The sequence below is a fragment of the Aptenodytes patagonicus genome, chromosome 9, assembly GCF_965638725.1.
Source record: "Aptenodytes patagonicus chromosome 9, bAptPat1.pri.cur, whole genome shotgun sequence".
Lineage (NCBI taxonomy): Eukaryota > Metazoa > Chordata > Aves > Sphenisciformes > Spheniscidae > Aptenodytes > Aptenodytes patagonicus.
In genome coordinates, this window is record NC_134957.1 from 20,804,096 (window position 1) to 20,827,755 (window position 23,660).

Consider the following 23,660-nt stretch of genomic DNA (forward strand, 5'->3'; position numbering starts at 1 on the left):
CACGTATGTAAGAATAAGCTGGTTTCCACCTTTGAAACATCCTTAATACTCGGTACTATTTTGCTAGTTTGATTTTTATAGTGTGATAACTACATAGCTGGCTGATGTAGCAAGAAGAGTGGGAAATTTTTGGTAGGCAGTTTTAACTAGCTATACATCTCAATGGACTGTGAGTTTTAGGTAGGTTTTACCCAAGTCAGACTAATGATACCAAATCTGTGAGATACTAAAACAACAATGGAAGCTATTTACTCAGGCAGGTTTTCCCTTCAGAGGTATTTTTTTAATCTTCTAAATCAAGGCTTCAAAGCAAGCGGAGTAAAGGCGGCATCGATCTTCAGCATCTAAAGGTTACATGGATTTTATTGGTTTGTTTTCACAGACTTTGCATCTACAGACAGGAGATCTATTAATATTGAATTAGTCAAAGGCAAAACACCTCACTTCTAAAATCAGATCCGAATTCCAGGGAGATGTTAGAAATTTCTCACTTTGTCTCAGGAATTATCCTACGGAGGAAATACGCTCCCTTTAACTCAGACTCGGCAGAAAATGTCTCTCAGAGCACTAAGAATTTGGCTCAGGGAACAAAGTTCTCCAAGCCAGTTTTACCTGTCTGGGGACTTTGTTTTGTCATCAGCTGGACTGTGGCTTTGTTGCTTCACAGGAACGCACTCCTTCCCTTCTCACATAAACCACCTCTTTGGTATCGGCACAGCTAGCCATACCGACACAGAGGTTTGCCGAGGCTCCCTCACCCCCTGACCAACACCCCAGGAAGCCCTGCGACCAAGCCAGAGTTGCTACAGGGACACTGGAAACTGGTGCTGACAGTTAAAGCTGGTTTAATGAACTAAAGGTTCTGGCGTGCTGTTCTCACCGGATCTGCTTAAGTAAAACAATTTAAAAACGGCCCCACTGTGTTAAGACTAAAGGCTTTCGGGGAAGGGGAAAAGAATTCTTCCCCGGCCCTTCATGCTTTGCAGGAACCCCCTAAGTCAGTGCAAATTCTACACTGTAATTTTTTTCCATGAAATTTGGTCAACGTGACAGTCTACACATGAGCTGGATATGACATGCAAGACAAAGGAATCCCTCATGGCAAAGCAAGCCTAGTCGGTCTTTAAAATCACACCTACTACTGTCAGAGTAATACAAAGAAAGTAAGTGTGTTGAAATTATTTTAGGTGATACTTCAAGATACTCTGATACACATTTTGCCACATTATTCTGTTGAACAATGTTGCTACAAATAGTGTAGGCAACGTATTGGTTAAGTTTTGCTTAAAAAGGTTAAAACCACTTCTCCCTCTCAGAGAGTGAGGAGCCCAAGCCCGGGCAAAATGCTGTGTTTAAAGTTAGACATAAAAAGTACAAAACTGAACTGATAACTTACATAAATACTGATAAATGTACTGATATAAATACTGATGTAACTGATATAAACGCTGATTTAACTTGGAGTGTTTAGTGACTCGCTTCTGAATTAGACTGAAAGCTGCACGCACCTGTCCACAATCTGTTCCTATGGTAGGCAAAATGGAAAGACAAGAGTTAATCACATGAAAATATTCCTAACGCATCATTAGCCTTTAACATGAACACTCATTGCAAATGCTTAAATAAAAAGAAAACTGACCAAGCCGCACAATTAAGCAGAGAAACATAAAAAGAAATGGTGATTCTTTTTCCTTATTTTATTGGGTAAATGATTTAAAAGGTAGTAACAATAGTGTTAAAACTACTACAATATCTTTCCACAGCCATATCTCACAGACCCACAGATAACCTTCTATATATATATATCTTTTTTTTTTGCTTTTTCCTCATTTTTCTCTTTTTAAGCCGTACTTATATTAAAATGCCCATTTCAACAGTTTCTTCACACTAATAGCAATTAAATGTGGAAGGAAGGAGGATCTAGTTGTAAAGGAAGGGGGTTCAGGTAATCTGTGATATTATTGTAATCAATCAAGTTACTAAGGAAGGAAGGAAAAGACAGAGGCCTTACAAGCTACTCCAGGTAGCTCTAAGCCCCTTGTGTGTCACCATTGCATTAAGATAACTCAAGATGCTGGTGAACAATTTAAAGTAATTTTTTTTGTAACATATAAAACACTAAAATAACTTAGAAACTAGATCCAAATATCTTGAAAAGAATCAACTTTGATATACAAAAACAGTCATAAGTTGTTACAAAAGTTTCAAACAAAAGTTTGTTTTCTCAGTGCGTTTATGTACCAGCACAATTACTGGGTCCAGAGCAAAGAAAGAGGTTCTTCTTTTTTATTTTTTCTTTAACAGTAATAAAAAACGAGGAAAACATATCTTTGTTTATAAAGAATCATTGCTGGTCTTAAGAATAAATGTAACCAGAAACCCTTAAATCTGAGAGGCACACTTTGGGTTTCTCTCTTTTTTTTTTTTAACTTTTTTTTTTTTTTTTTTAAAACATAAAAGGAAAGTCACCAGTTTATTTAAATGGAGGAGATATTCAGACTCCCCAAATAAACTTAATTCAATTAACATCACTAGCAAAAATCAGTTAGAAACTGTACAAAAATAAAAAAGTTAACACATTTGATCCTGCAGGGATTTTGTAAGGACTGGAAGGCAGGCTTTAGGAGCAGCATTTGGGCATGGCTGGAGGCTTCTTTGGTTCGATCTAACACACATAAGAGATGTAACCTACTCCAGACAACAATTTTAAAAACCCGCACATTTGAAGACAAGTAAAGAGGTCCGTATACAAACGCCAGGGTGTGCAAATGGATTTGACTGCCTTGATTTAATAGTACATCTGAGGTCAGAACGCTAGTGTGCCCTCCCCCTGCTACGATCAGCATTGGGGTTGAGATGGTGAAAAGTCAGTGCTACAGCAGTGTAGGCAGAAGGAAGGCCACTTGAAGCGTGACTAAGTAATAGTTTCATGTCAAGTCTACGGTTTTGTTGTCTAACTCAGTTCACAGAACAGGGTTTTTAGGAACATTAAGCAAAAGAATTAAAAAAACCGCAAACCCAACAGTCTCTTTAATGACTAAGGCAAACTGAGTAGTGCTCATAAAAAATTAGCATTCCAACTTAAAAAAGAGTGAAATAAGCTACTTGGTTGTACCTTAACTTCTTATAAAGTACCCCAAATTTGAAAAAACAAAAAAATAATTTAAAAAAATCTGTATCTAAACCCAGCAATATATCGAAAAGGGTACTAGACGTAACTCCGAGGGAATGACATTTGTGAAAGCAATTGTTGATCAGCTTTAAGCAAACAGACCTATTCTGTCCCAGTGCATGTCACAGTGAGCTGCACGTTTTGTACAAATAAACCCACAATTACACAGAAACAATCCATAGCATTTTCAGCACTTGCGTGCTGAGGAGGTAGGTGCCCTAGAAACACTGTAGATAGACTGATTATTCCAATCTTTTTAAAAAAATATCATACAATCTGATTGACCACAGACTCTGTAACAGTTTTTTAATTAGTGATACAAAACTCTGGTCCAGAAGGGTCTGGCATTAACTCATTTCAAAAGCACACCTTTACAGTTTGTATAACACCCTTTTAACTATATTTTTAAGCAACAGCTACTAAGAGATAGACAAAAATGCATTGTGCATTATGCTGTGTACAAAAAGGAGACAAAACTATCCTTTTCCCCCGCAAGCCATGGTGGGAAGTATTGCTGACCTTGTCCTTAAAAACCTGCAGGATTGTTTATTCATCAGTATATCATTATTACACTGGTAAGAAATTCTGTATAACATCTGCATATATCGAAGATTTTTTAAAAAATCTGATATGATTTTAGATCCGCATGACCAGTCACGTGACCTGCTTGAGGTTGATTAGCACCTTTCAATACATATATATTTTTATATATAATAGATCTTTTTAAAAAACTTCTAACAATGAGCTCATGCAGAAGCATGAGCACGCTGTAACGAGATGACAGATAAAGATGGGGTTGGATGACTTTTTTTTTTTTTTTTTTTTTTTTTTGCAGCAGAATGATTCAGTTTGTGCTCAGTTTCCCTATAAGGGCAAGAAAAAAACCAACACAACTCTATCAGGTAGCCCCTTGTTCACAATTTCCACTTGAAGACTAAGCCATTTAAAAGTGTTCCCCAAGTAGAAACAAGACAACAGTATCATCCAAAATAGCCTCTGTATAAACATCTATTAATTTTTGCAGCTTCTGGCTGGCATCTCTTGGCTCCTGAAATTTCAGGCCCTCTGCTTATAAATTAAGGCATCACAACTGAAAACGTTAATATTTGGACATCAAATGCTGTGGATGAAGGAATACCAAAGACCTTCTACAAGAACTTCCATAGAAATTAAGCGGCAAAGCTAACCTCACGTAAGAGATGAGCGTAATTTATCCGTATCTGGTTTTGAAACCCTATTGAAACATTTTTACAATTACTCTGATTTTTTTTGAACGACTGAATTTTAATTGATTTTATCTATTTGAATTTTATATATCTATATATTTACAAACATTCATTATTCAAAATAACTGGAATTTCTGCTTACTGTGGTTTACTTACTCATATTAGGAAGGTCTTTTCTATAATAGACGGCATGTATCGTCCCCTAGAATATGCACTGAACTACGACAGGTATTAGTGGGAGTTCTGCAGGCACACGAGCAAGGAGCTAGATCCTACCATATCCTGGGCTTGCAAATATACCACACATACCTTTTACTAAATCCTATTTTTACTGCAGGAAAAAGTTCCGATCGGTTCTCTTCCTTCTACCGTGTGGAGGGGTATCAGAATTGTTACACAGTACTTACAGCTCTCAAGTACTATTCCTGTAATAGATGAAAACATGTAAAATTATGGCATACTTGTCCTGTGCTCTTTCACAACAGTCTTTTTTCTTTTTTAAACAATAGTTAACTTTATCTAACTATTCATGACTTGATAAAACTCAGCAAGTTCAAAAGCAGACGAAAGAACAAAACAGGGATTTTTCTTTTCCAAAATAGGTTTCTATTAAAAAAAAATTTTCACTTTAAAAAAATCCCCAAAAACCTGACGCCAGAGCAGACTCAATATAGTTTGCTAGAATGTCTGACGTATTTGCTATATTTCTTCTATGAATTTTATATATAAGTATATAGTTATGTCATAGTCAAAGGCACTAAAATCTAAATCCATTTTCTTCCTAATATGACAGCTGCTACTCACCAACCTGTTTTTAAAAACAAATGTTACTCCTAATTTGAGATCATCAGAAAGGCATCGTCTCATTACAAATGCATTATTATGACTAGTCTTGACAGGGCTGGATTGCCCTCGATTCCCAGCACAGAATGGGAGACAAAGGTATCTGGTAGCCTGCTGGACTATGTCATGCCCTATCAATTAAGACCACTCGATTCTGAAAACGCTGCCATGTTAACGTCCCCTCTCATCGTACATGTAATTGCTTCTCTTCATCCAAAAAAGCATTTTGTATGTCAGCCTTGACATTGTGGCTGTATGTGCTGGATCTGAAGATCATGTATATAGCTACATGAAATCTTTACTCCGGGGGTGAGATATTGTACACACAACATTATGAAGAACGTTATGAAAATGCAATTCATTGTCTAGTATAATACCTGAATCTGATATGTTTCATTCCCTGTCACACCTATTAATGCAAAAGCCATGAATGCCTTTTTGCTAAGCAAAGCATCCCTAACTGTAATCCTTAAACTCTTCCTTCCATCCACAGTCACAGAAAGCCTTGATTGATATAATTCAATGTTAATGAAGTAAAAATTTAAAATTTCATAAAAAACCCAAGGGTTATATATGCTGCAAAAAAATCTGCAGTGACTCAATAATAAAAAAAGTATGGGGTCTTTGTAGTAATGCAGTTTTCCCTCCCGTTGCCATGATGAGCTTAACCAACTAAGAAGCCTCAACATGGCAACGGAAACTATCATCATAAAATGGTACAGTAATAGAGATAGCTAGACCAAGAAGGGGCAGGGTCTCCTGGGAAGAGGTCTGCAGAGAGGTCCAGTGACTGGTCATGCGGCTCAGTGTCAGGAATAATGGTTGTACGGTGGAAGGGGGTGCCCAATACCATTTTGGAAGTGATGATGCTGACGATGGGCAAGGTATTCTGTGTAGCTCATCGTCATCTTCTCACTACGGTACCTAGAAAAGAGCAAAGAAGCAAATTCAAGAACCGTTACCAGGAAGCTGTAAGTAGCACTAAAATCACCGCACTAGTGGTATGTTTAATAACAGCTCTGTACTTCTGATGTTTGGAGTAAGACTAACTTCAGTTGCACAAGGGCAGGGAGGGAACCGCCATGGTTGTCAGGGTCATTTTTGAATCACATGACAAATAAGTGCTTATGAAAAATATTTTAAGCAAACAGAACTGTTAAAAATTGTTGCCTACTATGTTGCTCGAAGTAGAGGAATAGAAACTCATGATGATTTATTGAGAATATCCCGTATCTTCAGCCAACTCTCTACATAAAACCTAGGAGAAAAACTGTAAACAAACACTACAGATTTTTGGGCTGTTTTTAAACAATCAGTATCAATTGTCTGCCAAATTCTGCTTTTAAAATAATCCCAGCTACATTAAATGGAGTTACCCTATGATTCTATGATTCTAGTCTAAAAATAATGTATCTCGAGTTGGAAGGGACCCGTAAGGATCATCGAGTCCAACTCCCTGCTCCTTGCAGGACTACCTAAAACTCAACCATATGACTAAGAGTGTCATCCAGACGCTCCCTGAACTCTGACGGGCTTGGTGCCGTGACCACTTCCCTGGGGAGCCTGTTCCAGTGACTGACCACCCTCCCCATGAAGAACCTTTTTCCTAATGCCCAATCTGAACTTCCCCTGATGCAGCTTCATTCCCTTTCCTCGTGTCCTGTCGCTGGTCACCAGAGAGAGGAGATCAGCACCTCCCCCTCCGCTGCCCCCCTTAAGGAAGGTGTCAACTGCGATGAGGGCACCCCCGGTCTTCTCTCCTCCAAGCTGAACAAGCCAAGTGACCTCAGCTGCTCCTCGTAAGTCTTGCCCTCGAGGCCTTTCACCACCTTGGTCGCCCTCCTCTGGACCCACTCTAATAGTTTGATGTCCTTCTTACATTGAGGGGCCGAAAACAGCACACAGAACTCGAGGTGGGGCCACACCAGTGCAGTGTCGAGTGGGACAATCACCTCCCTCGACCGGCTAGCTGTGCTGTGCTGGATGCACCCCAGGACATGGTTGGCCCTTTTGGCTGCCAGGGCACCCTGTTGACTCACGTTCAACTTGCCATCAACCCAAACCCCTAGATCTCTTTTCGCGGGGCTGCTCTCCAGCCTCTCATCCCCCAATTTCTATATGTAACCAGGATTACCTCATCCCAAGCGGAGAATCCCGCACTTGCTCTTGTTAAATTTCGTGTGGTTGGTGATTGCCCAGCTCTCTAGTCTATCCAGATCTCTCTGTAAGGCCTCTCTACCCTCGAGGGAGTCCACAGCTCCTCCTAGTTTAGTATCATCAGCAAACTTAATGTACATTTGACTCCTGCATCTAGGTCATCTATAAAAACATTAAAGAGCACTAAAATTGAGCCCTGGGGAGCCCCACTGGTGACTGGCCGCGAGCTTGATGTCACCCCATTTACTAAAACTCTTTGAGCCCGACCCATCAGCCAATTGCTCACACAACGTATTATGGACTTGTCTAGCTGTGTGCTGGACATTTTGTCCAGAAGGATACTGCGAGGGACAGTATCAAAAGCTTTGCTAAAATCAAAAAACCCCACACCTACTGCCTTCCCTTGGGTCAACTAGACGAGTGACCTTGGTATAGAAGGAAATTGATTTGGTCAAGCAGGACTTTCCCCTCGTGAACCCGTGCTGGCTATGATCAATGACTGCGTTGTCTCTCAAGTGTTCTGCAATAGCTCCCAGAATAACCTTCTCCATAATTTTACCAGGCGCTGAAGTGAGACTGACAGGCCTGTAATTGCCAAGGTCTTCCTTCTTACCCTTCCTGAAAAATGGGACAACATTTGCCAGCTTCCAGTCGACTGGGACCTGTCCAGACTCCGAAGACTGTTGAAAAATAATGGAGAGAGGTCCTGCAATAGCATCGGCCAGCTATTTATAACTAAAAGCAGAATCCAGGCCCTGGCAACAAATGTTTTGGATATACTTGCATCAGTATTGTTTGACCACAAAGAAGACATTGCCAAATTTACACTTAATCTGTAGAAGTGTAAAATCTACACAAAACCAACACTATTCCACATTTCCACAAATTTCACTTAGAAAGACCTTGCGTAAGAGATCTGACAGATGAGATTTGGTGAATCCAGCTACAGTGATTTAAAATATTGCCACCTCTCTATCATATTTTTCTTCTGGAGTTGCTCTGGTTGTTCTCTCCTCTCTCAGGTCTAAAAAAACCACAACAGATGGCTCAACCACTCGCACTCACAACCCAACACAAAAGTTTAAACTACTGTGGAGTTACCAACTGCAGCAATTAAGGTGGCAAACACATTTGCTTCCGTTGCCTCTTTGCCAGAGGAACAGAGCAGAACATCTTACGCTTGCAGCTTTTTGCTTCAGTGGACGTGTTTCAGAGTACCAAAGGCGCCCACGCTTACTTGATACAACAGAGTTTGTTAATGATGTACTAATTTAACAAATGGCCGCTGGTCCTTGCTGAGAGATTAGCTGCAGCTCTTCTTGAATTGTTGTGAATGGTATGCGGCGCTCTGGACTTGACGAGTAAGCTGGTCTGTGAATGAAATCCCCTGCCACTACGAAACTAAACCATAAGCTTGGCAGTTAATGAAGTTGGTTGTAAGTGGGTCACAAAGCAGGCCAAAGGCAGCCTGACTAGAATCACATCTGCTCATTTAAGCAGGTGGAAGAGAAAATGCAGTTACGGTCCTTGTGCATTCTAGACCCCTAGAATTGGTACACTTCTTTCAGCTCCACTGTTTTTTTTAGTCCTCTTCTTCAAAACATGGCCAGAACTACTGGGTATTAACTTGAAGTCAAGATAGCTAGCAGTAGACTAGTTTTGATCAGCTTAAAGCTTTATTCACACACAGGACATTTACTTTAATTCAGAGACTTGAAAAAGAAGTTAAAAGCACTTATTCCACTCTTCCAATAGATGTTTTACTGCATGACAAGAAGTTATTAAAATGAGGCTCTAAAAAGGTTGTCTGATGCTGGGAAATGGTTACTATTTTAATACTACTGTTTATAATATGTCAGCAGAAGCTGAGTTTTTAAGCAAGTAAAACAGACAGCCAAAAAAAAAAATTTCTTCTGAACATAAAAATTATGCTTTGTTTATTCTACTTATCAGGCCAGTGATTTTGCTAGCAGTTTGGATGTTGTGAACTTAAATACACTAAACACAGGGGTTTTGGTGGGGTTTTGTTTTGGGATGGGGGGGGTTGTTCTGTGCTCACATGCCATTGCTCCAAATAAAATCATGTAGCTGGAAGAAAATGTGTGCTATATAGAATTTTTGTTTCTTGAAAAAATATATTCCTTATTTACTGAGGTGTACAGAACCTGTCATTTAAGAACTACAGCACTGTTACTCTTGCCCTCAGCTATCTCCATATATTCTTTTTTAACAGAAGATAACAAGGTGTACAGCTGAAATAAATTGAAAGGAGATTGGGGTTCTGCATTTGGAAATTTAGCTGGATTCTGTAAATCCTTCCTCCCTAATTTAACCTTCGGAATAGCATGTTTTCCTTAGTCACAGCTACTCCACAAGTAATTGGGTTCCTACAAGAATCCAGAATTCTGAGTAGTCATTGAGACACAAAGTCTTTATCCTTCATCCACAAGGTCACTGAACAAGTAATTCCTCTAATACTAGAATATTTATTTTTCTAAGAAATGCTTTGCCTTCCAGCTGGTCTAAACAAACTACTGCTAAGTAATAGCAAGATTTGTAGATAAAGATGACAAGCATGGAAGCTGAGAAGAACCAAAATGTCGGGTCTTTGTCCTATAAAAGTGCATAAACAAATCAGGAGAATCCAAGTATTTTCAAATGTCTGAAATGAAAGGATTAGGTTTTAATTATGGACAAGGAAGTCAAGTCTGGCTTACACCTACCTGCACTAAGGAGGAAAGAATTTCCAAAGAAATCAGGACACAGAAACAAGAGTAATATATACAACACTTTTAGAACTAATCTTGTGACCCTGTGAGTCCCTAGAAGTTGGTAAAAGATAGGAAGGATAACAGTTTTGGACAAAGGATTCTAACTTTGTTATTTGTATTAATAGTATGTCAAGTGTGGCCTCCCTGAAGAGGATGAACAGTCAATACTTCCTTATGACGTAAGATTTAAAAAATTCTTATTTCTCCAAGCATGGAATAGATAGCTAGAGTTTAGCAGTCATTTCATACTGCAAGCTTATAAAAATATATAGTTTTAGAGGCGTTCTTATAGACATTTACTCCTCCACCCTTCACCATATAACTACAATATTACGGGCAGAATATCTGCTGCTAATTCTGAAATATTTTGGCTCCCACCAAGAAGCCCTCAAGAACACGTTTTATTAAATTAGCAAAATCAAGGTACAGTAGTGTGTGAGAGTGACAGAGTATGAAACAAAATATTAAATTCATGTCTTTGCTCCTGAGCATAGTTTAACTAGTACACCGACTGTCAATCAGCTACCTAGTTTGCATACCTAATACCTGTTAAGGTAAGGGAAATCTATACTCCACAGGAGATAAAAAAGACCCAATGCTTTCTTTGAGAATCGAACAGATTACTAGGACTGAGGGGCCTCCATGACTTCACAGCGGCAGACCCACAGCGCACCATCTGCTCAAATACAAATTGACAATGGCAAGTAATCCTTGTTAACAACAGCCCCCGAAGATCCGTTACAGCCAATGAACAAACTGTAAAAAACAAGAGCTAATACACTGCTAAGATTTTTCAGAGTTATGAAACAAAACATGCAGGTACCCCGATATGTATGTAGCCTGATATTTAACAGCCTTTTCTTTCTTGCTTAGTGCCACTAACCCCTATGCAAGGCACAGATATTCTCGAAAGTCCGTACTGCTATTGTGAAAAGAAAGAAATCATTAATAATATATACAGGAAAGCTTACTATTAACATCTGAAATAAGCACTTACCAGGAATGAACACATCACAGTACTACAAAAACAGGACTTATCTGTAGTATCCCACGATGCATACCTGGTTAGCTTTATTGTTTTCCTGAATTCGTTAGTAATCGGAGCTTTGTAGCCTCCTTTCCTCAATAAGGAATCTATGGTTTGAATGTGGTCCCATCCTGTTGAATTTTACAGCAGTAAAAATTAGTGAGAAATATAGCAGTAAGAATAGATGTTGCAAAAATACAGTACAGTACGTAGTGTTACTGATAATGAAAGTGCTCTGCTGAAGTTCTGTATAAAACATAGATCGTTCTTCCCTACTTAAGAACAGTTGAAGGAAATATCACGTATAGGATTTCTTTACAGACAAAGTTCGCTCTACAAACAACGTACATTTTTATCTCGTAGTTGAAATATTTTAAAAGGGGACCCACTATATCCAGGTGTCCTAGATTGGGGGCGAGATACAAAGTCAAACTTTTCTGAAACGTTCAGGTATGATCATGTATCATAATCACTTTATACATCGTAAATGGCTATGACAGTATGAAAAATTAAATTTCTGTATAAAATTTAAAAGAATTATTAGTTGAACATGTGCAGAGAACTTCAGCGATTAGACTTCTCCATAAATATCATTTAACTTCACAGTGATATTTCTAATTTCAGAACTATTATATTATAGGTGGCTAGGTAGTAAAAAGAAGTGATGGATTAAAAATACAGATTCATTATTGTTCTCAATAACATCTTCATGCTATTCAAAACTCCTATTTATGGATTTAAGAAAGCCTAATATTTTAAGCAGCTGTTAGACATGTTATTTCCAAAAGACACAATTAGATTAGTCACATTGTTACATTGGGGGGGGGGGGGGGGGGAAGGGTAGTTTTGAGTACATAAAAAAATACAAATGGGTAGTTATGGGTAGTTTTGGGTACTTGAAAAAGTCAGATTGCAATGCATGGTCTACTAAAACAACTTAGAAATTTAAAAGACACCCCGCCCCCAATTCCTGAATTTAAAAGAGCTTGTTAAGTGATCACCAAAGGTATCGACAAAAAAAACCACTTCTCTAACTAGCCAACCTTAGATTAGAAAAGCAAAAAAATTGTCTTGGAAAGCCTCTAAACTTTTAAGTGACTATTTGGAAATGGAATTATCAATTAAAGATGATCCTCAGTAAAGGTTTCATTTCCCTAGTAGACCAACTCAAATATAAAAAGGAAAAAAAAAAAAGGCAAAAACCAGCAATGCAAAATGTAGAAGATTGAGACACACTGCCAAGCTTGGGGAAAAAAACCGACACAGTAAGCAGTTATAGTCAGCTGCTTGGTCCAAAAGATTACTATTCAACAAAATCTACTATAGTTTTTTTTAATTCACAAACTTAAGTCTGTGCCTCTATTAAAAGGGACTTTAACAACATTATTTTGGACTTTCGTATTGGAAATAATTCCCTTCCGTCCATCAAAAACCCCAGGAAGCCAGTGTTTATAAACGGAATTAAGTACTAGCAGAAAGTATTTAACTGAAAAAAACCCTTGATTATTGCAAATTTAGGAAGAAATCAGCAGTTAAGATAATTGACCAGACATCCCATCACTTAATAGAATTTTTGCATGTCACTAACATCACGGCATAACAACTATACGAAAATTGACAGCTTTTAACAACTGTAAAGTTGGTCGACAGCACTGTACCCCCCCTCCGTATTTTATTTTCCTACAGCTACACTGCATTTATGACTTGTTTAAAAAACAGCTACAGTTTACTGAATCCCTATAAGGGGATCGATACAGGCATGTAATTGGCATTTTATATAAGAGTCTTCTTACAATTAAATATTGCTCCATCATCTGACATCAGTGCAAGGTCAAATATTGCATTTTAGATTTATACGTATGTTTAAATTCTTCACCAGATCATATGAAATAAAGTGCAACAATGACCTTGCTCCTTTGCAACCTCCGGTAAGTAGGTGGCGGTGCGTTTTGATCCTTTTTCATTGATGAATTCTATTCTAATGCCATGTACACCCACCTGCAAGAAATTGGCAGCTTTATTAGTACATTAAAAGAAAAAAGATACAAGAGATTTCTAACATGATAAAACCCAAAACGTGAACCTTTCAGTGGTTAATACCTTTTTGCAAAGAGTTTCAAGAGGTGGTACTGAAGTGAACGTAATCATTTTGAAAGGTGTTCACCTTAACAACCTTGTAAGGTCAGCAGCAGCATAAATATGGTCCTCAGCTCCCCACCACAGAGCTTCATTTCTGGTCTGAAGGAAAGCCAGCTGAGATGCAAAAGTTGTTCTGTCTCTGAGTCTACTGTCTCCCTCTGACGCTGTCAGCAATGTTGTTGCTGATAAAATCACCTGGTCACCAGACATAATCTGCAGGCAACCAAACAGCTGGCAAGTCTAATGATGCTTCAATTAAGAGCATTAATTTTGTTCAAAGTCACAACTGAACAATGAAAGATTTGTCACACTACAAACTCGAGCCTGGAGCCTTCAAGATTTCTGCCAATGTATGACGAGGAAAAGGAGATGTATTCCAAAGCATTCAGCTTCAAACTCCTATTTCCATGCTACTAAGTACTCTAATATGACAAAATGCCAGTATGGAAACCAAAATTACTAATACCAAGGAGTTAGGCGTAGATAAAGTTGAACTGCCAAAAAAAAATTAAAAAACATAAAATGAGGCTAGGCACCTTTCCAGGGCACTGTTTAACCACTCCTCTTTTCAAGGTACAAGAATTCAGTTGAGAGTACCTGCACTTGGATCAGGCATGCCATAAAAGATATTCCATTGCCAGTAAGTTTTCAGTTGCTTTTGAGTTCTGTGCATAAACACAAAGCATTAGTAGACGGACATTTTTATTTTCATGCCCACATAACTAAGAAGTCATTTCCATTTAAATCCAAAGTTCCCAACATTGTATGTGGAAACGAATAGTTTATGTTTAAAAGGGTATCACGTTATTTGGTATGGCACTTCTTTTTGGACACAAAATTAATCAAAAAATGCCGTAGCAGTTTTTCTGGTGACAACCTATTTTACTGTAACTGCATGACAGTCAAAAAACAAATAAGGAATATTTAAAAAGCTCTACCACTTATTCAGTTAACATATTTGCTTATATTAAGACCTTCTTTTTTAATCTTTATAATCTTTATATATAAGCACGGGGAAATGGGAGGAAGAGTCTCTCTTGTGGCTGGCCATGGCCTCAACAATTTTTCCCCATGAACCTAACATTTCTTAAACAGGAAAAATTACTTTGAGACTAACAAATTTAATTCACTGCAAATTTTAATGTGATATTTCATTACCAAACACTCCTAAACCTAACTTTCATAACATGGATATATAATCACTAGAGACATCAAATCTGTATGCTCAGATGATGTAATTATGAACCCAAAGGACCTGAAAGTAAAATGAAACAGTGTTAGAAGCTGAAATGAGCTTACCGAGTTTATTCCAAGAACAGAGCAAGTTTTTGCAGCTGGTGATTTTGTAACTGTCTATATTCAATTGCCTAAGCACTAAGATCAAATATTTTCAGGTTTTGCACACCTTCAAATCCTGCAGAATATTAGATTCTAAATTCTACACAACTGTTTTGCATAATAGTGATCATCTAGCATTCATGAGAAACTAACCAGAAGCACTAGTGAGTATTAAGTATGATGCAACATTCAAGCAGCAGGGAATTGCACTGCACTGGATGTTTCCCATTAACCATTTTAATGGACTTCTAGGCCCATGCCTGTAGAAGGAAAAGATGTGGAGCAAAATGAATAAGGCAACACAACTGCACCCACAGTTCCTCTGGTTGGGAAAGTTTCATGGCATTCTGTGAAGTATGAATTCCAACTGCATAGCTAAGCAGTATTCTTAGTCCAGTACAAATGGTTTTTCATTGTTTAGCTCCAGTTAATCAAAACCAGGCCCGAGTTAAACAAATGGAAGCCACACACAAGCAAAATAAGAATGATCCACGCTAAGATTGGCATGGGCACAGTTAGGAATTTATTTTGACTTCCTCAAGAGACCAATGTTCCTGCATTGATGAAAACTTCTGTGAAATTTCCCAAAATATTCCTCTCTAAGATGGGAGGTAAGGGGTAGGTACATGTTTGGAAGGCATTAACTGGACTGTAACTGGCTTGCCTACCAGAACTTTATCCAAAGCCTATGGCGTGCTTCTCAAACTAAAAATACTGATACACTACAGGCAAGTTTTTGTAGAATAACAACATCCGTGCAGTTCAGAAAAGCAAACCAAACAATCTTCTTCTGCAGAGGGAGTTTAAGTTCTGTCTCATCTCTTACCATTTAGGAAATTACTATATACAGGTATCCTTCTGAGCTGCAAAAAGACGACACAATTGCCGTGCCAGCCTCCCAGATGGATAGAATCTATTTAGACTGTTGCTATTGGGAGAGCAGAGTGAGATAAGGAAAGGGACTCAGAAAGGCAATAAACCAATCCCCTCCGACAGAAATATTTCTATAGGGTTTTAAAGCATGAAATAGTATATACTATGTATCCGATACTTGTGGATATAAACTCTCTGGCCCACTGTATAAATGGCCAGAGGCTACCTAAAACTAGGTCCAGTGACAATATTAATTAAAAACCACAGACCTTTCACTAAATCTAAGGATTGCATTAAACTACATTTTTTATTTTACTTCTGAAGTGACCTCAACAGAACTTCAGACTTTGTTGTGTATTTATACACATTCAAATTCATTTATACGCATTCTTTTTTTAATGAATCATTTATTTACATACACCTCGGCATGGGGGAAAACACGCACACACCACATTTACTGTTTTGCCAAGCGCTTCTGGCACTTGCTAGATTATTGCCCATAATACGTTTCTCTATACATCTATCCTCAGTTGGGCTAAGAAAAAATTGCTCCAAAAATTGTTCCCACCCTGAAACCAACGTTCAAGCAACTCTCACGTTTGACTGTTCTGACTCAAAGTTCCAAACACAGTTTACAAATCTGTTCCTCTTGTACTGACTGTCCAACCATACTGAGAGGAAAAAAATAACATTATTCTCATTAGACTATCAACATGGAATTTGGATAAGCATCTAAAACATCAAGCCTTGTTGAAATTTAAGCTTCTAGTCCACTGTGGAGTAAATTATCATCAGATAATCATTCTGTTCAGTTTTATCTACTGCACTGAATTCTGTAAGAGATTTGCATGCAATTATCACTACTTAGTTTAAGATGAATTAATTGTAAACATTTTTTCAGAAATCCGTTAAAGCAGGTAACAAAGAATCTGTTACAAAGAATCCACATGGAATACCCCAGAGCTGGAGGAGCGCAGCTCCTCCTTGGTGTTAGAAACAAGTGTCTGCCTGTTCCTGAAGTTCACTCACTATTTGCTGTTCTCCTCCACTCAAGACCAGAAACATGGCTCGATGTACAATCCTTACTGCCAGCACGCCAGTTGAACTGCGACAAACTCTGCTTGCCTGCCTCTCAGTTCTCCCAGGAAAAGCATTCACGCAAGCGCATGATGAACCAGATCAGGCTGTTCTGGGTTATGGCTAATCCTTCTACTGACTGACCGTTTGTCAGCTCAATCTTTGAACAGCGGCAAGCTATAAACGTTTTCAAACAAAGAAGTTGGCCTATAACGTGTACAGTATTCCTTATGATACCGCATAACATAGTAACCTTCCCCTTTACTTACCTAACTAGTACTACAGAAATAGCCGTACACAAACTTGTCTGGAAATGGAACGCTTCTGGTTAAGTCACTATTGCTGCTTATTAGAAGTGGACCCCACTTTTTACTAGCTGAATTCTACAGCTTTTTAGCCTGACGTTTGTAGCAAATATGCTGGCTTCTTTCTGATCATCTTTAGTAGGGCTCAAATACTACATTCTGATTTAACAATGGAGGCAAAAGACTACTCAGGAGATATGCTCTCTACTTCATGACAAGCATTCTTTTTTTAAAGAATCATTTATTTACATACATGGAATCACTGAATATCGTCCAAAGAGAATAAAATATTGAGATCAAGACTCTTTCTTCTCTGTTTTAAGGAATATAAGCTGCAAGAGTTGCTGGTGCTGCTGCACTTGCAGGAAGGAAAGAATTTCCACAACTCTTAAATGTACTAACTTTGTCGACAATGAAAAGCCACCTTTCAGTCAACATTATTGGCTACAACTATTTAAGCTAATATTTAAACCAGCGCGCACAGGCTAAAGGCCTTTTGTATCAACACAGCAAGCATGTACAATTCTGCAGATTTTACTTTACTGAAGAACAGCAACTTCAGGGCAAAGATCTCTTTCAAGGTATTTTAAGGAAGAGCCACCGGTCAATTCTAGTTATTTATTACCCTGTTGGAATTACAATAATGTTTTCCAAAAAGTTTCTTATTATAATTACATACAATCATAATGTTTATGTTGTTTTAATAAAAAAATGGGGAGAGGGTCTGAATTAGCAAGACAGGCTTTACCATCTAGTGAAAACACCCACAGATTCTTAATTAGATTAATGAGAAAATAAATTAAAAAGGTGTTCATTTGCTATAACGTGAAATAGAGAGGGAATGAGTAGAGGCACTTTGCTTTTCTCTTCTGTATTTCTAGAGAAAAAAAACACGCAGGGGATACACTGAATCATCTGCCATTGTAACGTACCTTGCAGCCATACCCTCTCAAGGAGGCAGAGCCTGTGGCACCAAAGCTGGAGTTGCAAGACCTACAACATGATCACACCTTATATATGCCACTTCTGGGATCTGAATCCGCTCAGAGGACTTTCTGAGTGTAGGCTTATTTGCCCAAATTGCAGACTTACGAGCTTCACAAACCAAACAGAAGTTCTTTCTAAAGGACCCAAAGCCATGATACTTCACAGCAATCTATTCAAACTCTTCTACATTCCTTCTTTTGGGGTGCTGCTAACTACACACACAGTTCCCAGTGCAACATGAGATGCAAGTATATGTGCATTAGGAATGAACAGCAAAATTGGAGGCATCCTGAGGCAGGAATTCAAATTTGTGCAGGAAAGAAAACACTTGGTAGAAGGACAGATCAAAAAGATGAGCTCAAGGAGAATGGAAACACGGATAAAGCTGAGTTTATGCGGGGAAGGAATGACTGCTACCAATATCAAATGTGTTTAAAAATAATTGGTCTTTTATGACTTGTCTTCCGAGTAGTGCTTTGACATCTGATCTTTAATAAAAGAGCAGTATTATCAAAAGAAGAAACGTATCTTAGAGTTTCTCATGTTGTCCATTTCTTTGAGACAGAAAGGGTGTGAAACTCCACCCCAGTAGCAACTGGACCACAGCAATATTTCATGGGTTCTGTCTAGCAGAAATGAAGCAACAGTTCATACAGCCCCAGTGTTCATTTCAAAGCCCTACATCTGTTCAGCTACTAAAGCGCACTGCAATTCATATAAAGTCACATGTAAGTAAGAATGCTAAATAAGATTTTAGGAAGCATCCTCATGAACCATGGCATTGAAGTGGTCATTTAAAGGTTTGCACTTTCTCCTAGTTACTTTTATAAAAGGTGAAAATGGCAGCAATTTGAAAAATCATATGGGAGCTAATAGCAGTCAATTCACTCATATCTCCTGTTTACTTGGTTGAAGTTTCTGCTGCAAAAGGATCTCACATTGTTTTTTACAACTGAAATATTAACCGATTTAGTTTGGGAAGATAATTCATTAGTCAGAGAAAAGAAGATCTATCACTCTGCTTCAGGATATAGGAGACACTCCTGGGCCGTGTCTTCAAATGATCTTGTCTCTAAGCCGCCAGAGCACTGCGAGTTGTCTGAATCGGCAATTTTTAAATAGTGTGACCTCTGCCAGCAAATTGCTGAATTGGCTCCCACGAGATCATCAGTAGCATACCTACAGAAGTAAGGTCTCCTAACCAGGCTGATGTTTTTCAGGATGATCTGGAAATCAGCATTATACGAGATGAAAGATGCAGAATCTCTCTTTACGTCATACTCTAGACATCCTGAAATGTCTTTTTGCCATTAATATTGCATAACTGCAGCTCCCTTAAAAGAAACATGGATGACATAAGCTATCTCACTGACAGAGGCACAAACAGCGATGAATCATTCTTTTAAGGACTAACAATTACAAATTTTATCTTTCTCATATTTATACACCCCCCTGCCCCTTTTTCATGGAAAGCCTGTGGATCATCCACAACTATATATAATACAATCACTTGAGAAGCACATTTAACTTACAGGAAAAAAGAAAAAAAAATCATGGAACCTACTTTGTGACCATTTCTTAGAATTCCTAGGAATTTGCTAGAGGTTTTAAAAGCCTACTGTTAAAAAACCTTAAATGAAATAGGAGAGAGCAACTAAGCAAATGGATAACACAAGGACTAGTCTATTTTTGACCCCTCCATTCTTCCCCCGTAAGTCAGGGCTTTCCAATGAGAAGAATCGTGAGAATCCATAAAATTAATCAGAACTGAGCAAGACTACAGTTTCTGCATTAAGCTTGTTTACACTGTTATTGCAAGTCTCAAGGATTCTGCAACAAGATATAGAAAGGACATCGGAAGTAAAAGCCTCCTTTGTTTCATACAAGTATTAAAGTTATGAATCAGAAGTCTCCCAAGGAACAAAGTTAAAACCAGTCTTTCCAAGGGAGAGTGGAGTTCTGAACTCAGCTTTGGTTTCAGCTTCTCTTTAAGGATGAATATTTTGGTCATCTTCGAAGTTTATTATTGAGAGAATAAAACAGCATCTAATAATATTTATAGGCTACCACATGGAAAGAGCTAAATGCTATTTCATTACGCACTTCACACTTTTAAAGAGACGTTTTCTGAGTGTATTCATAGTCTGATTTTTAATAAATTATAATAAATGAAATTACATTGAAAACATCACTATGGTTACTACCAGAAGTCAACCTAGTAAAGCAGAAAAATTCTACCAGTTTTAATTTTGATTTCCAGCTTGGTTTAGTATTAAAAGTCACTACCGTTTTGATTACTTGAAAACATTTTTTTAAAGTACTCTAAGGGCTCAGTGACAAGACAAACTCCTTCTCTGAAAAAAGCTTCTTGTTGAGAATGCACATGCAGTTTCAGCTAAGATTTATTTTTTGGTCTGACATTACATAAAAAATGAATAAATCTGTTTATGGTGAAAATGCTGATAAACCCCAAAGGAAACCTACATTCATCTCATTCAGAATTACATATCAGAAGGTAAGAAGCCCTTGCCATTATGAGTTGAACAGGAAATGCATTTTTATTAGATTTTCAGCTACTGTAAAATTCATAATGCTGAGGTTACTGCCGGATACCACCATTCTGATACAGTAGGGCCTCTTACCATTTTAACAACAAATGAAATTTCTTTTCACTATACATTTGTTATGTGTGAATACAGCAGAAAGCCTCTTTTATCTTAAGAAATCCTCAATATTTAGTAGGGCTAAGTCATTATTAAAGGGAAATACTGTAACTTGTGTGGTGTCTCTGGCATTATAACATGTCCATTATCATATATGACAATTCAAAATTTTTTTACGTCCACTCAAATATAGACTCAGAGCAACACAACAGTCATACTGACTGAGAAGTTCATCTTAAGTCCAGTAACTTGTTTTTTGCAAGTGCCTAATACCAAATAATTTTGAAAAAGCAGAAGAATACAGAATAACACTTCCTTCAGTATACTTTCCCAGAAATAACTCTAAAAGCAGCATTTGCTTCCTAATCTCTTTTGTGCTGCTGTTCCAAGAGAATGCATGCAGGTTTCCTAGAACCTAACAATTAAAATAGATTCAGCTCCGTGCATAAGTACCAAAGAAAAACAAGAGCAATGATTTACTTGGCCTCATTGTATAAGGGCTTTCTGGGGTCTGTGCAGGCCCCTCGCTCTGAGCAAAGTTTGGGGAAAGATAAATTGCTCGCTCCTACAAGCTAAGTAAGGCAACTTGTTTTGGGATTGCAATTTTTTTTGCAGTGCTTGTTTCCAGAGGCATACATCAAACTATTAACTTTCATACTGGAACATCCTCTTTCCAGAATCGATGGACTGATCTACCATGTTTCTGTAGTTAGCTATGCTGCAAAAGAGGTCTCAGGACACCCTCACTCAGACAATACCTTGCTTGATGGAGTCTTAGACTCAAATACAGCTGTGCAGACCACTCTTACTTTGAGTGCGTAAGTGGGCAAGAATACAACTTTATTCCATTTTCATGGCTCAGACTTTTAAGGTGAGGACAGTTCTACCAAAGGGATCTTTTGAACCTATGCACAAAACAATGTGTATAGAGTGCAAAACAGTGACAACTACACTAAATATATGCAGATAATTTAAATGGTGTGACTTCTGCTATAGATGTTCATGGTATCAGAGTAATTTTCTTAAAAGATATCTGACATCCTTACCTCCCAGTCCATGTAGTCACATACATCTTCAAAGTTAGTGAGCAGAGACACCGAGCAGAAAAGCCGTGGCAGCTCATCCCTCGTCATTGGGGGGAAACGACTATCTTTAAGGGCACTGTTGAAGACAAAACAGAATTTCAAAGGAGTTTGTTTGTTTGTTTGTTTGTTTATTTTAAGTTCAGGGATCTAATGAATCAACTGAAAAGTATAAAGGACAAAAAAAATCCTGATGAAATGATGACCAGTTTGATAATCCAGTTGCCAGTGTAACACACTGACCAACGCTCCCAACTTTTTCCTTAGATATTTGTTTCAGTTCTTGGCTGGCCAGTCAGGTGGTGTTCTGAGGGTCGTTCCTTCCTGAGCTGATTTTGCTACTGCGACAATCTTATTAATGAAGCAGCAGAAAGGTTTTGGAAAAAGTTACAAAAGCAAGATCTCTTCTACCTGCAATTTAGTAAATCCCTTTCAAAAAGGATGAAACTATACAACATAAAGTAGAGGGGGAAATTCTATAGCCTGCAATAATCAAACACATAATGCAGTCATCAAACTGTAGAACTTAATTATTCAGTGAAAAAAAAATCCAAACAAGCAGAATATTCTCCAAAAAAGAATAATATTCATGCTTACTGGCAAAGGCGAATATAAAAAGGTAAAAACATCCAAGGGCTCTACAGACCTGTAAACCTACAGGACTTGAATATGTTCTGCAAAGCAGAGGTAATGATGAGTAACAGGGAAGCTTGCGAACAGCTAAACTAATCCTCAGGCTAACGTACCATTCTATAGACAAACATACACCTAATGGGGTAAAATTCAATAGAGAGAGGAGCTACCTGTGCACATTCCAGCACGCTTTGAAAAACAAAGCGGTTAACAGACAGTAAGCAGTACCACGAGTAAGAACATTTGCACAAACCTACTTGCGTAAGTTTGGTCAAGAACCAGTTAAATTGGAAAAGGGAAGGTTAAAGTGAGTATGGTATCTCAATTTTTTTTCTCTTACGATTTGAAATATGACATGTATGAATACAAACATGCTCATCTCCACCAAAACCAGTGATCTGCTAACTAAGCTTTTTGATGCGTAAAGAGAATTTAAGAGACTTACTAAAGTACTACCAAGTTCTTCACATGTCTCATTGTTTCATCTAACAATTAGATCACTCTTATTCATTTTACTTGGCATACAGCCAGCGGTTGCCATTAGCTGATACAACCGCAGCCATCGCATTTAGAATACGGCTGAAGTCTCTGCATCAGATACCACCATTTTATATAAAGAGTAGTACAACTTTATTAAAGCAGACCAAATAAGGACACATAAGCAAAAAAATGTAAAGTTTAGCTAGAGGAAATCATCATATGTATAACCAGAAATAGCTTCCCATCACAAATTAATACCAGACACTGAAGAGTTAAAATAGAACCTTTAATTTTCTGGGGAAGGCAGGCTTTTTTCCCCACATGTGCTACAATTACGAAAAAGAACATAGTATTGGAATTTAGACTAGAAGCCCTTCTCCAAGCTTTGGTATTTTTACATTACAAAATAGGTCAGAAATTTAGATTTTCATTACTAAGACAAATTCGTTATATAATTAAGTAACAGTTAGTGGGCCTATGCTACTCATTATTTAGGAGTGATTCTAGGCAACTCCAGGTGAAGTTGCCATAGATGCGAGAGAAGATGTTGGGACAGTAAGTAACTAGCCAAGATAAATCTTTTGACATTTATGTAGGACAGACAGGCCTACACAGACCTGTGAAGAACTGGGAACACTAAGGAGATTTAAAGCATAATGCCTGTGATATTTAACTAATGACCTTCACTGAAGATGTATCAAAAGATGGTATTCTCCAAGATTTTCTTGGTGGGATTTGCAAAGCTAGCTTTGTAACTCCTGGGAACCAGGCAAAGTTGCCATCCTCCATTGCCTGGTGTTTCGGAGCAACATCAGGGATCAACTCATATAGCCACAGCATCATTGCAACATAAGAAAATACAACATAAGCTAATTCAGCCTTCATAT

At 38.0% G+C, this 23,660-nt stretch overlaps 1 protein-coding gene across 3 annotated transcripts in view; it reads right to left on the reverse strand.

The window, feature by feature from the left end:
* Positions 1 to 1,682: 1,682 nt before the first annotated feature.
* Positions 1,683 to 23,660, reverse strand: part of AMMECR1 (AMMECR nuclear protein 1) — a 113,461-nt gene continuing 91,483 nt past the window's right edge. For 2 of the 3 annotated variants that reach the window (XM_076347387.1, XM_076347389.1), the window contains 4 exons: positions 21,625 to 21,739; positions 13,104 to 13,194; positions 11,231 to 11,327; positions 4,742 to 6,165 (listed from right to left, as the gene is read on the reverse strand). In XM_076347387.1, the coding sequence (XP_076203502.1) occupies positions 6,051 to 6,165; positions 11,231 to 11,327; positions 13,104 to 13,194; positions 21,625 to 21,739 (418 nt within the window). In that variant the 3' untranslated portion in view covers positions 4,742 to 6,050. Of the gene's footprint in view, positions 6,166 to 11,230; positions 11,328 to 13,103; positions 13,195 to 21,624; positions 21,740 to 23,660 lie in introns of all 3 variants that reach the window. The other variant, XM_076347388.1, reaches the window with a different exon arrangement.